We start from the raw sequence: 14,334 nt of genomic DNA on the forward strand, positions 1-14,334 counted from the left end.
ACTGACTGAAGGCCTGTCACTGTTCTCAACTGTGATCACTCCCGGGTGGGAGTTATGGCATGACGGCTGCACATTTGGTAAACACCTGACGTGGGTCCAAGACCGTGCCTTAGATGGAGTGCACAACGCAGAAGAAAAAAGGCAGCTTTAATGTCTTTATGCTGCTTTATGGCACTTAAGGTCAGGCTATGCCTGAACCCACGAAAGTCTTTCCAGACAAATCTGACCTGTCAAGATTCTTTGAGCCAAAGAGTGGGTTTATACTGGACTGGCACTTCATTTGATATGACTGCAACATTTCTGATTTGTATACTAAGAGGTCTGCACACACTGTTACAGCTCTTCTATCTAGAAGTCCACAGTTTGGGTTCTGCTTGGGCAGGAACATTTAGGTCCAGGCATCATTCACTTTAGAAAAGAAATTTTGTCTTCACTCGTCACTGCTGCCCCCAAAACAACCAATTTTCTAAATTGTCTTCCATAGATAAGGAACTGCAAATGAGGAATGATTCATCATTCAGTTCCCCCCAAAGGATTTAGTGTGATGAGACATGTAGAGGCACTAATAGACTGTGAAAGAAGTGTGGGCTAAACTAATTGAGTAGTATTGATCCACCAGTGCCAGCGAGATTATCATGAGTGCCTACAAGTCCTCACAATATGGAAGATTTGAGAAGAAGTGAGCGGATTGAGAAAAAATTCAACCCTCCAACTAACTCTCAACTATGCATTTAGCAACCCTGTTACAGTAATACTTTACACGCACACTGCATAACCTGATTTATCTTCGCAGCTTCACAAATATTAGCTAATTAATCTTTCACCATTGTAGTTTCACTCCACAGCACATCTTAATTTTTCTTTATAATTGAAGCTAAAGATTTAAACTGGCACAGAAATGTGTGTTATTTCTAAGGAAAACATTCCATGACCTCATCCTACCTAATTTGTCACAGCAAAAAACTTAAAAAAAAGGGATAGAGAAAATATGCATATTTAGAGAATGAACTACAATAATTTCTCTGATTACTATTTAAAATAAAATGCATGTTGACAGTCATAACAGTCAGTAATCCTGTTTTACTGGTAATGAGAGATTTGTAGTTGAAGTTGGTACTTTTGCATTGCAGCTGGCTGAAGTGCTAAAATGTCAAGCACTGACTGATTACTGTCTAATTACAGACCCATAAACAACTTTATATGGCTACAGAATTATTCCCCCAGGTCTTCCCAGTGTTACCATCAAGACTAATTTTGAAGAAGCGCTTAACTTGTGCACTATATTTGACATAAAGTTTTCTTGTTGGACATTTTGGCATTAGCACAGTTTAAAATCTGGATGAAACTTTCCCAGATTATCTTTGCAACAAAAAGCTTGGTCTCTTGCCTCTGAAACTTATTTATTAATTTATTTTTACTCCTAGACCTTACTTGCCATTGAAGCTGAAAATTGCACCAAGAGACATGGCAGTTTTGTGAACACATAAATTTTAGCTCAAGACAAGAAAAAAACAATTCACTGCAACTCAGGTGTGAAGGGGTAGAAAATTTAGTGTGTGTGCTCAGTGCATCACTTCTTACTCAGAGCATTCACAAACATAGCGTGTACTAAAATATTACTTGCAAAATTATTTATGTTGTATTTTGTGAGGATGAGAAACCCTTCTGATCTCTTTTGCACTCATACATGACCTCCATCCCTTTTTACATCCCTTACATCCCTTTTTGCAAATGGGCAAAGTGAAGTTTGAACTGTGCACAATTATGACTCTCCCCTCCAGGTGATTTAAAAGAGGAAAGAAACAAGTAGAAAGAGCCAAAAATGAGAGCAGGGCATGAGGAATGTGTCTTTAACTAAAGATGGGGGAAAAGGTAGATGGTTGTTTCCAGCGGCTTGATTTTGGAACTATCTTATGGAATCTTTGCCTACAGCTTTAGATTATCTGACTTTATGAAATATCTAAACGACAACACAGACAAGCACAAGTTCATTTGGATCAGAATTAATAGAAGATTAGTGTGCCATCAAGCTCTACAAATCTAAACTGCCCTCAAGAACACAAAAACCAGATTTTAGTAATAAAATATTTTATTACTCACACATGTTTTAATAAAATTTTAAGTTAGTAATACAATTGATATGACTTCTACTAGTGTCTTAGATTTTTCTTAAATTGCATCATGAATTTAAGTGTAAAATGACACACTGTAGTGCATCAGTCATTAAGGACACTTCACCATTTTTACACTGATTCTGTTTATTAACGTATCTGCTATTTATTTCTTAATGTCTTATTGAACAGCCTAACTCATTACCTAACTATATCACACACATTTTACACCACCACACTGTGAGGTCAATTAAAGTTTTTGTTAAAATAACACAAGAATAGAGTATATGATTTCCTTGGTGTGTACTTTAAAAGCCAGCCTCAGGTTTATTTGATTATTTTGTAGTTTATGCAAATAAGCCGTTAAGCTCCCAAGGAAAATTTCACATTTCCCAACACATTTTCAACTCATTTTTCTAATCTGAAAGTGTAAACCTAATTTGAGAAGTGTACAGCTTCAGCACCACTGCTGTGTATAACACATTTCCTTCATAGCAAAAGTGATTCTTAACCATTTTTCTAATAAATAGCCTATTGTATTTATTGCATATTACATTTTTGTTTGTATCTCAGCACATTCTGCTTCACATAAAAACAATATTTTCACCGCTCTTTTAAGAGCTCAGTAGGTTTTCTTAAGAACTCCGCTGACTGAACAGCCAAAAAATGTTGACTATTTGAAACAGTTAGCCATTTCCATTGCATTCTCTACTGCTGACTGTCCTGTGAATCTACAGCTTTTACCACAATATTGCAGTTCCATGAATCTTTAAAACGATACCATTGTTTGCCCCTCTTTTCTGCTTCTCACCAAAATTGCATTACAACTCTGATTGCAAAAAACCCACAACTGGTCTTGACTATCAAGCCCAGTAAGACAGATTTGTATGGGGTAGTAACACTGGCACCTACACTGCTGTCACGACACTCTTATTTCCATCTTATTTAGCATGCTTTAATCTTGGCAGCTTGGCTGAACTCTCATTTAGACCTCCTATATCCTGTACCTCCACAGTCCTTTGCACAATCTTATTCTAAGTTGGTATAAACATACTAAAGGAGTGCTTTTTCTCTCCCTCTCAGGAGATGTAAAATCACATTGGTTTTGTGACTGACAATGAAGCTGCATAAACGAGTTTCCCATCTGTCTGTCCCTTGACTGCTCATTCCTGTCTTCAGGAGTGTCAAGATCTCTCTCTACCTGAGGTGTGCTGTTATAATTTATGGCACAGCTGCTCAGTAAACTAAATCCCTAATTTGCTATTGATTAAAAATAAACTTGAAATTTATTTAGAAGTTACCCCATTCAATCTGTGCTGCTTCTGTGAAATGGAAAACAGGTATGAAAAATGAATCAGAAAGCATTGCTTTGGCATGTTTGACAGTGTGACAGCATTTTTTTTTAAATCAAAATGAGTAAGCTTCTGGCTGCCACTTTCTACTATAGCCAATGATAGATGAGTGACTATCATTTACCTTTACTTATATCTTCTCTTGAAAGGTTTCACACAGATAATACCTCATATTTAAAATTTCCCACATTGGTCAGAGAATGCAGAGGAGCATTACTATCAACAATTAGATACTCAACTGTAGGCTTTTTGAAGCTGACTTGTACAGCTGTTTAAATGCCATAGTTCTCCTTTTCCTAGGAGTAGAAATGTGAATTTATTGGTTTTGTTCATCCTACACTGGAAATATATAAAAACAACCTGAAAGCATACCCTTATCATAGATGATACTACTAGCACAAGTTCAGATTACATTCTGTGTTTTACTCTCTTATGTGAATGTTTTAATTTACTCTGACAATAATTTCTGTGCTTCCAACGTTTGGAATAAAATATGCACGTGTGAGATTGAGTGCTTTCTTTTTTTCCTCTATTGCCTTATCTACTTCACAGCTTCTGCAAATTTTCCTTCCTGCCTTCCTGACAGTGGCTAATAAATCATTGTCCCTTAAACATGCTGCTGAAGTTTCCATAAAGCTGGAGCTTCCTAAATTAGTATATAAATACACATATTATTTTTATGCTGCTGACTCAGGACTGCAACATTTGCATCTATCAGGGTACCCTAGGGCATGGCATCCTCCCTGGCAAGGGAGAAGGCCCCATCAGATCTCAGAGAGAAAGGCAGAAGCCTCTTACTCTAGGTGCAAAACAGGAAGAGAAGGGGAAGACAGGCACTTACGAGGTAATTTTTTAAACAGTACTGTTTTCATCCTCTCCTCAGCTGCATAGCCAAAGTCATTTACCTCTAAGCTCCTTCTAAGAGGCCCCAGCACTGGCCAAGGATCACAGAGAGCAGAGTACTCACTGCTCATCCTAATGATGCTGTGCCACTGTGAAAGGGGAGATTTACGGGCTCAGAAAGAACACAAGTGGTATAGAGCATAATCGAGGATCTTTGAGGTGAGGGCACTCCGTAGACATTACTCCTAAACTGACATCACAAAGACCAGCAACTGACTAAAACAAGAAACCATATTTAACAAGAAACCATATTTAAAGTGAGGCTGCCACCAGAGCTACATGCAAACAAGGAGAGAAGAACTGGAAGGGGAACAAGAGCAAAAGTTTGAATAAGAGGTGTTGAGATCTTGATTCTACATAAAATACTCATTAAATTACCTGTAACTGTGATTTAATAGCAACTTTCCTTTTGTCCCTAATGCTTTCAATCTCTTTGTGTCCTAGGCAGGTCAGCTTGATTACAACTAACAGCTTCTCCATCATGGTTGCTCTCTGTGTTATTCCTCAGTTAGCCTCTGTATTTTTTCCCAATTATGTCTGACTACATTGTACTGTTACATCTCTCATTCATGTCTCACCAACGTGCTGTTTATTTGAGACAAGTGCTACACCTCTGAGCAGAGCTATGTCTCCGTTCTATTATTTCTATATGGAGTGTTTACTTATTTGTGGTGCAAATGAGAAGGCTTGGTTAGACAAGATAGCAGAAGCCCATGTTTTCCTGGAAGTATCTGAAACAAAAAATAAATAATTTATGCTTAAGAAATGAAGCAAAAGAAACAAAAGCAAGAGCAAATTGCTACTTTGGAGAGCCCTAATTATAGACAAGTCTGAAAGACTCCTCAGCACTATGAGAAAATCCTGAGTGATGAAAATGGGAGCAGGCAGTACATTTTCCTGGAACAGACTTTTATTCATATTGATCCTGCCTAAACTCCCTTGTGCCCTTCTTCAGGTAAGGTCTGAAATTACAAGTCACAAACACCTGTGGCAGTACTTTATCTTAAAATGTAAATTATTACTGAAAGTCAGAATGTCCTGCTGAGAAGCAGGAGGCCTGGGGCCTTGGACACAGATATCCTTGCCCATACTTTAAGGCTTCCTGCGGTGCCATGCATGTGGATCCGTTCCCCTCCAGTGAACAAAAATCTCAATGGCTAATTAGCAGTGTGCATAAATAACTTCTGTGGGAGAGACACATTTTGGAAGTAGTAATTGGCACGCTTGTCTAGCTCTGATTTGCACTTATACTGCATGACCGACATACGGCTGGAAAGAAGAAATCATTCATTGCCTCAGCCTACTGTAGTGTCTACTTAAGTAGCTTAGATGAGTGGAAGTGGAAATAAAATGATTATTCCAATTATCAAAGGCTCACAGGAATACCATGAGCCATGAGAAATTTACTCTCACTTAATAAACTGCTTAAAATTAGCACTGAGAAAACAGCAGGAGAGTCAAAGGCGGTGTGAGGTTCAGCTGACCTAACTGCAGCAGCACAGGATGGCAGCAGGTACCAAGCAGACTGGGACACACTCATCTTCCCAGTCTGTGCTGAAAAAAACACCAATATCTCTAAAGGACTCTGGCTAGACTTGCAAACAACAAGAATGACATTTAAATTGAGTTTGAATATCATTAATCTATTTAGATTTACTGAAACATGCTGCCCTCTGCTTCCATCCTCTGGCATTTGTCCATTACAGCTGTGTGCCAAAAGTGAATTGTTTCATTAAAATCTGAAACAAAAGGCACTGATGTTTTGAGTCACAAAAATTAGTCTTTTTAAAAGATAATATTTGTTAATAGAGAATATTTGATCACCATGATTCACTGTCTGCACTAAATTCCATCAAGCATTCATATTCCCAGTGCATTTCAAATATACCCACAAGCACATTTTCTGAGAAACTGTAATAGTATTTTCTTTATAAAATAAAATTATAGATAGATTTGATTTCTTGCTTTTCCACAAAATTATAACAGTGTAGAATTTCAGCTGCTGCATGAGTGGAACTACAGAGATTTCTTTTAACTCGAGTCTTTGGGGGCTTGGAATTTTTTTCAGCAGTTAATATGTTCTGCATAAAACCAAAACAGACTCAGAAGAAAATCCTCCAGCAGATTTTTAATGATCTGGGTGAAAGAATACTTTGAAATCTCACAATTTCATCTCAGAATAGCATATGGATATAACCCAAAATATCAATTATTTATTATCTAATGTAAAAGAACAGTACTAATTACATGGCATTCCACATTACATTTATTATATTTCTTAGAAACTAAACTAAAAATGATAAAAAATATAAACTATTTAAACGCCATTAGACATAGCCATACAATCTCATGGATGTAGTTCAAATTGCCAAGATGTGACCAAAAAGAAAAGGCTTTACAAGTGAAAATACACAAACCAGAATGTTCAGTAGCACAGGCCAGATACAAAGAGCACTCCTTGCTTAGCTTCATTTAGTACTGATTACATCTAAAAAATGCTAGCCCATTCTGTGCAATCATTTAAGGGATGTTTGTGATTAACAATACAATACAAACAATGTAATCACAAAAGGCTTAGATTACCAGGACTGCAATTCAAGTATCAGTAGCTGAATACAACTTTTCTTTTTCTCAACTTACCGCAAATTCATGATCCATACACTATAATAACACTTCTGTGTCAATTGCCCTAGTTTCTTACTACGAACATATAATGCAACATATAATGCAGAAAATAGGCAGAATTATTTGGTAGATTTTAATAGCACTGTTGTGAGCAGTGCTACAAGATGAGGCTTTTCTGTTTGTTCCCAGACTGTTCCCAGAAGCAAAATACAGACTTGTGTATTTCATTCAGGTCCTGTTCTCCTCCCTTATCATACAGCTTCACTTTAAAAATTATTTTCAATTACTACAATTTACTGAACTTTGACCACCAGACTAAGGTTATGCTTAAAAAATGTAGGAAAAGTGCTGCTGGAATTATATGGTCCTCATATACCAAAAGAGAAGGTGTATGAACTTCAGGAGTGATCTTGAGATTGCAAAACCTTCGTAAAAGTCGAATATTTAAATTAGCAAACAGATTTAAGTCTTATTTTAAGCATGGGAGGTATACTGTGTGCTTCTGTGATCCCAAAATACTGTTCATAATGTGGAATTGTGTCTACTAATTTGAGTCCAAAAATGCTGCAAAATGACTGAGCCTACCAGTGGGATTAGACTCAGTTACACAACTATTCGTCCATCCATTACATATGTCTTTAGTTATCTAGAGGTTTCCAGTTATTCCTTCTCTAGGAAACTCACTGTTCAAAACAAATCAATTTTTAATTATTTTAAGCTAGATTTGTGCTTTTGCAAAATGTGATTCTACAGCAGGTACCATAACAAAGCCTCACATGATTACAACAACTGAACCACAGGCCTTATCCATTGGCTTAATTGTGTCAATTAATAGATAATTTTACATCCCACATATTTTACCTTACCAATAAGTAGGGAAAATCCATAGAAGTAATGTAATTATGCAACATTGGAACACAACGAGGAAGCAATGATAGTTCATCTAAGTTTGACCTCGAAATAACACATCTTGCTGTTTGCATGCTACAAAACTGCAGCTTGCAGCTCTTTAGGACCTCGTCCTATTTATGCCAATAAACATCCTGAATACCTCCAGCTTGTGAATGAGGTACTGAGATGGATCTTAGCAGCTCTAAATTTCTCACTCAATACATGTAAAAGTTGTACACCTATATCCAGCTATTTCAGAGTATTACTTTAAAAAGAAGTACTTGCCACTTCCCTTTTCCTAATTTATTACCATTTTACAGTCTGAAGTTGTAGGGACAGACAAAAAACAACTAGTGTCCTAGCGATACCATATAGGACTACCTAAAAACAGAGGCCAGACAAAATTAAGAGAATAAAAAGCAGCTATATTTATTGAAGGGCCTTCAGGTACATTTGGGGCAGACAAAGCCCCCCAGGGGCTACACCCTAAAATGGATGACAGGTCACGGGTTTTCATACTTTTGTAAGTTTGGTCCATTTTCACATCAGGGGTTAATCCTCCAATTACAGCTTCAGGTAATGAAGTCTTTTACCCCAAGTTTGCTCTCCACTAACCCACTTCTGTTTACATTTCTCAGGGCCTGAGACAGTAAGGTGTCCTTGATTCTCAGGCTAGAGAGGAATTGTTCTGTCTGACCAAAATGGGAGAACAGTAGCTAACACTGTATAGGGAGTTTAGAGTTATACACTAAAGAATTGCAGGATTACAAATACATGAAAAATATAAAAACTAAAATCCTAAGGCATCACTAGCAAAAGAGGAACTTACACAGAAAGTTAACTATGTTTACATTGGAAAATGGTTATGCTGTTGAAGTTGTTGAAGAGATACTGGATATCAGAATGAAAAAGCTGAGATATGACTAAAAAGCCTAGAAATAGTCGCTGTGTAATTTTCAAAACTTCCTCTTCTCATTCAGAAGAAGCTATAGCTTTAGGTACACTGCAGCTTAGAGAGCCATAAGGAGTGGAAGTTGATCCAAAATAAATATTAAATTTATTTATTTAGATAAATAAATAAAGGACTGGCAATAAATAAAGAAAGGACTGTTGTTAGAAATGGTGTTATGAGATGCGTCACCATCAGAAGCAATTGGGCTACATGCATTTTTACCAGTTTGGATTTGGTAATTTTTATTTAGAAAGAGCACTCGTTCCTTTTTATTTCTTGTAAGAAGAATGCTTAGAAAGACATGATTCATGTTCCACATGTCTAGGTATAATAAATGTGCATAAGCTCATGAACTCACATTAATTACATTAATTTTAATCCCTGAAAAACAGGTTGTAGGACATGGTTTTCCATTATTGCTAAAAACAGTTTCTTGCAACAGCTCTTTAATGAAATTTTCTTCTGCCAAGTGCAAAGGTAATCAAGCTACAAGGCAGTGATGTTCAGAAACATCATTAGAAAGTTATAAAAATTTGCATGTAAATGAGCATCTTCACAATCTTACTACTTTCTCAAAAAACTCAGCTAGCCATGTAGCAATCTGCAAATAACATGTTTCTAAAGGCCACATAAACACTGAAGAATGACAGTTTAGATACAAAACTAGAACAATAAGGACTGACAAAAGCACTAACTTATCCATTTGTGTTTACCATTACAGAGGTGAAAACTACAGCTGAGAATCAAGATTTTAACATAAACCAATCACAACCAAAATAAAACATAACTGAACAATGCAGCTCAGGGATTTTACAAAAATAGAACTTCATAACAGATACTAATCCATTGAAAAGATTATAGATTCCAGGCCATAACCTGTGGACAACCAGAAACCTGTACAGGTTTTTTAGCCCTTAAGAAAAACAGTACCTCTTTGATCCAGAAAATTAAATTAAACTTTTTTTTAAAAAGAAAATAATGTAAAAAATCACTTTCCTGCAGCAATGTTATTTCATATCAAATGGGAAAGGAAGAGAGGAAGAAAAGAGGTTAACATAGGAGAAATTTGCTATGCACAACACTGACTAGGTTTGAGAACACAAAACCATGTTTTCTGACATGTGACACCATACCTGGTGATGTGGGAAATTGCCTTCACACGGTGGTAACAATTACACAGACTGTAATCAAGAATGCAGTGCATGACAATAGATGGATGGAAGGTAAAAAGAAAGAAAAAAAAGAGAGAAGGCATAAGAATGATATTCAAACACATGTAACACAAATGAACAACTAGAAAACTTCATGGACATAGCCCCCTCATGAAGTACCCTCTTCAACTCACTTCAGATCTCTAAACTGATCATCTTTACAGACCTCACCTTGATTTTTGCTTACTTTCTGCTTGTAGCTGCAGCAAAGAAAGACTGGTCCTCTCTGAGTATAACATTTCAGTTGATACTACCCTCCATTATTAGAGTATTACAGACTGTGGAAACAAGTCCCACCACTGTCACCAGAGTGCAATTGGGGTTTTGTTGTTGAGCACCTTGACCTTACATGTTACATTAGGTTATGAACACATGAAGCGAGGTGTTTAACATCTTTTCAAACACTGGATAAAAATCATGATTAAATTACCAAAAGAAGAAGCATTTAAAATTTATCTTGATACATTCCAAAGAGGGTTAGATGGTTATAAAGAAGGTTATAAAAAGTACATATAAAAATATATAACAACCACCTCCACTGAAACTTCACCCTGTGACTGTATCTTCTGGTTTTTTATATATCCACAAGAAGAAACAAATGGGGAGGTAAGAGAAGGACAAATCCCACCAAGCTCTGACTCTCTGGTTCAGCAGGGTACCCATGGGGAGCTAAACAACATGGTGTGATCCATCTGCTGTCAGAAAGCCCAATCCAGGCATTATTTGACTTTCTGTGAATCTGGTTCCCCATCATTTTTTTTTGTGCTGAGACACCACTTAGGAGGTTCCTGTTGTTTGTTCTTTCACTGATGTGCTTTGGGTCCCTCCTCCTGAACACGGCCATCACTTAACAGAAGGGAAGGAATATGCTGTGGTTTGGGGGAGCAGGGATGGATGGCAGCAAAGGGAGGGGACCTCTTTAATTCCTGTTGTCAACATTAAGCAGCAGCAAGACTGCTCACAACTCCCATGTTCAGCCTTTCAAGCAATACACGAGCAGAAAAATAAAAGTACAGATAACCTTAGACTAATCAGTCATTTATATCTAATGTTTTAATTACCTTGTTACACTAAAATTGGAATTACAAATTTCATCATACGTTGGTTCACTAATGGAATAGATTCTATTGCAAGATGTAATCACTGCTGAAAGCCATTCACAGAAAGAGATACAAAAGAAAATACTACATAAGAATCTGCTGTTGTTACTTATTGTATCATTTGGGATTTTTTTCTTTCTAAAAGTAAATAGCCAGGTTACTGACTGTGGGAGAAGGAAAGGGTAGCAGATTTAACTGCAATGCTCTCATGCATAGGCAGTGCTCGATATGAAAGAAACGGAGGGACTGCATTTCTAGATTCAACATTAGAAATAAGAAATACAGCTGTAAGGACTGGGCTAACATTATGGGGGTTTTTCAATTAGAATACAGGTTCATGAGAAATTAAAGATTTGGATCTTTTGAAAAATCTTCTCTCATTCTGACAGTATCAATTTATTAGAAGACAATGGTACCTAAATTTAATAAGAATTTGCTCGTAAATGTACGAAAAGTGAAAATTTATTGAATTGGCACTTCTTTTTTTACCAATATTGTCTGTATGTCCTCTGCTAATATCACATTATTGAATGTGTACACTAAACACATTGTATATATTATATATTTTGTGCGTACACAGATCATGTTCATTTTCTGAACACTACCTAACCATGACAATTTGGAAACAAATGCAAAACCTAGTACATGAGTCTTCTATGATGAAAAGCAAAAGAACAAGTAATTAATTATAAACAATTCTATTTACTAAGAACTGAGTTTGCATTCACCTTAAGCATTCTTTTATTTTTTTTTTTTTGGAAACATCAAGTTAAGTGCTCTTAGGGGTGTTGGTTTATATATTTGACTAGGGTAATTTGAAAAGCATACCATAAATAAAACTGAGAAATCAAATACAACTGAAGCAATCATATAATGAGGAAAAATAGCATAAATTTTTCCTTCTATTCAGTTGATTTGTCTGAGAAATCATTTATACTATATTTAAATTAATTTAAATTACCTTATAAATCAGCAATAATCAGATTATAGACTGAAATCCCATGTTTCAAGGCAAAATTTCTACATATCATGGAGGCAACTGATGGTTCAAAGTGAAATGTTGGAATCACTGCAAGCTAATTCTTTTATGCTACTGTTCTCCTTAGTGCACCATCACAGCTTTCAATTACTGAGAAAATACATCTAAAAATAAACCACAGAACTAAAACACAAAAAGTTATGTTCTAAAGTCACATATAAATCAAAGAAGTGAAAGCCATTGTAATAACATACGAAGTTCAAGGCACCAGGATGAAACAGCAATTGAATCCACTGATGCAGGCAGCAAAGTCACTGTGTTATCCCACCTCTTCCTAATGTTTTCATTAAAATTGGGACACTTTTCAGTAGTTTCAAATAGAAACTTTGCTAAAATTTTGATGGTAGGTCAGCAAAGCCATAGTCAACTTATAGAGGTTAAACACCTTCTACTACTAATTGGATACCACTAAGATCTGAAGGAAGACCCAAAACAAATAGTGTGTAACCAAACTGCCTGTAACTGAAACTAAAAATTATTGCCAAGACATCTGCTGAGGACTGATAACAAAGGCGACCCCGTGCCATGAATTAAAATAATCCTAAATGCAAAAGACTACCAGAATCACAGTTCAAATTCAGTAAACTGCTGAATGCACATGGTCCTGCTGAAGCCACCCAAAGCTCTGCCACAGCTCACCCTGCTACCTTAACCACTGGGCTTCATTCCTGGAATTCCACAGGGAAACCCATGATAGTTTAAATACACATTCCATTCCTAGCCATTTGTTTCCACCTTACATTTTAATGCAATTAGATTGGACTGGGATATAATTTAGAGAAATGTCCATTAATTCCCCTACTCCTCCACCATTTGCATGGCAATCTATCTCATATTCCCAGTACTTTACTGATACTTTACTGATCTATCAGTACTTTAGAGGGGGTGGGTTTTGTCTGCTGTTGAAATTCACTCAAAGAGCTGTTGTGCCACTTATCACTGAGTTTGGTAGTCTGGAGGAAGACCTGGAAGGCATTTTCTTCTCTTTCACCATAGTCCTACGCAGTCTTGAGACAACCTGTTCTCACTGCTGATGTGGGAAGAGTTCACAGCTCTAAGATTTTAAAGCAAACACTGATATGAAAAGGTAGAAAATCCTGAGGTGGAAAAACCCCCTACAACTAAAAGAAAATCAAAACAACTAACCAAACTAAAAAAACCCAAAAAACCCTAAAAAACCCAATACCCAGAGGATCAGAGTAGAGCTACCCAGCAGCATGATCAACTCCAGGTGCAACTGTGGGACATTTCCCCACCTGCCTGGCCAACAGGGACTGAAAACAGTAGGAGACTGCTTTCTCTGAGGGTTGGTTTTTAGGTTTTGGTTGGTTGGTTGGGTTTTTTTGTGACATCCTTTCAGCTCATTCATTGCATCAAGTGGCAATTTCTTTCATTAATTTCTTCTGGGTACACTCTGTTATTCCAAATGTTATTCCCCTTCCCTTGCATTGATTCCCATGTGTTTGCCTACAGAGTTTATTCAGAATCCTTGTTACTACTGTCTCATACCGTGAACTATTCCCAGCAGAAAACATAAAATCTGGTTGCCTCAAAAGACTTGTTTCCTATTTTAGAAAGAAAATTTATTCTTTTCCATATTTTTTTCAGGCAATCTCCTTCATGAATATCATCAATACTACATTTCTTGGTATGTCTTTATTTGAAGGGTTCACAATTGTCTTATCTGTGTCTCTTTACTGGGGAAGAAAAATGTTTCTGTGTGAAAACATCCAATAACCACTTGGAAACTTTCCATAAGAATTGTTGCAAAATGAATGTTTATAAATACTTCCTTGATACAAATAGATTTCCTGACACTTCATAATAAAACTCCAAATTGAAGACATAGCCCTAAGTAAGTATCTAACATTTGGTAAAACATTTCATAATATCTCTCCAGTGGAGCACGTCTAATAAGTCTTTTGGCATGAAAGGGAATAGTTACAATAATTATTCCTACGATGGTTAACCAGCATGCAAGTACTGCACATTCAATATTTCAACAACAAATTTTATACGGCACAGTAAGAGAGAGAGAGATTTATAGGAAGACTGGAAAAGACTCACTTTAGTGAATTTTCATGGGGGTTAACTTCACATGTAGCAACAGCAAAGAAACTAGAGGTTAAGGAAGGGATTTGTGAGTTTGG

General features: G+C 36.5%; 1 protein-coding gene across 4 annotated transcripts in view; it reads right to left on the reverse strand.

Annotated features, from left to right (window-relative positions):
* The window catches only part of CCSER1 (coiled-coil serine rich protein 1), a 629,908-nt gene that overhangs the window by 90,381 nt on the left and 525,193 nt on the right, over nt 1-14,334 (reverse strand). The window contains exon 11 of one of the 4 annotated variants that reach the window (XM_042049682.1): nt 9,968-10,015. The exons of the other annotated variants lie outside the window; for them this stretch is intronic. Within the exon in view, the coding sequence (XP_041905616.1) occupies nt 9,990-10,015 (26 nt within the window). The 3' untranslated portion in view covers nt 9,968-9,989. The remainder of the gene's footprint in view (nt 1-9,967; nt 10,016-14,334) is intronic. 4 annotated transcript variants of the gene reach the window in all.

The sequence above is a fragment of the Corvus kubaryi genome, unplaced genomic scaffold (assembly GCF_017639235.1).
Source record: "Corvus kubaryi isolate FWS band 111438036 unplaced genomic scaffold, C.kubaryi_AGA036_p1.0 71, whole genome shotgun sequence".
NCBI lineage: Eukaryota > Metazoa > Chordata > Aves > Passeriformes > Corvidae > Corvus > Corvus kubaryi.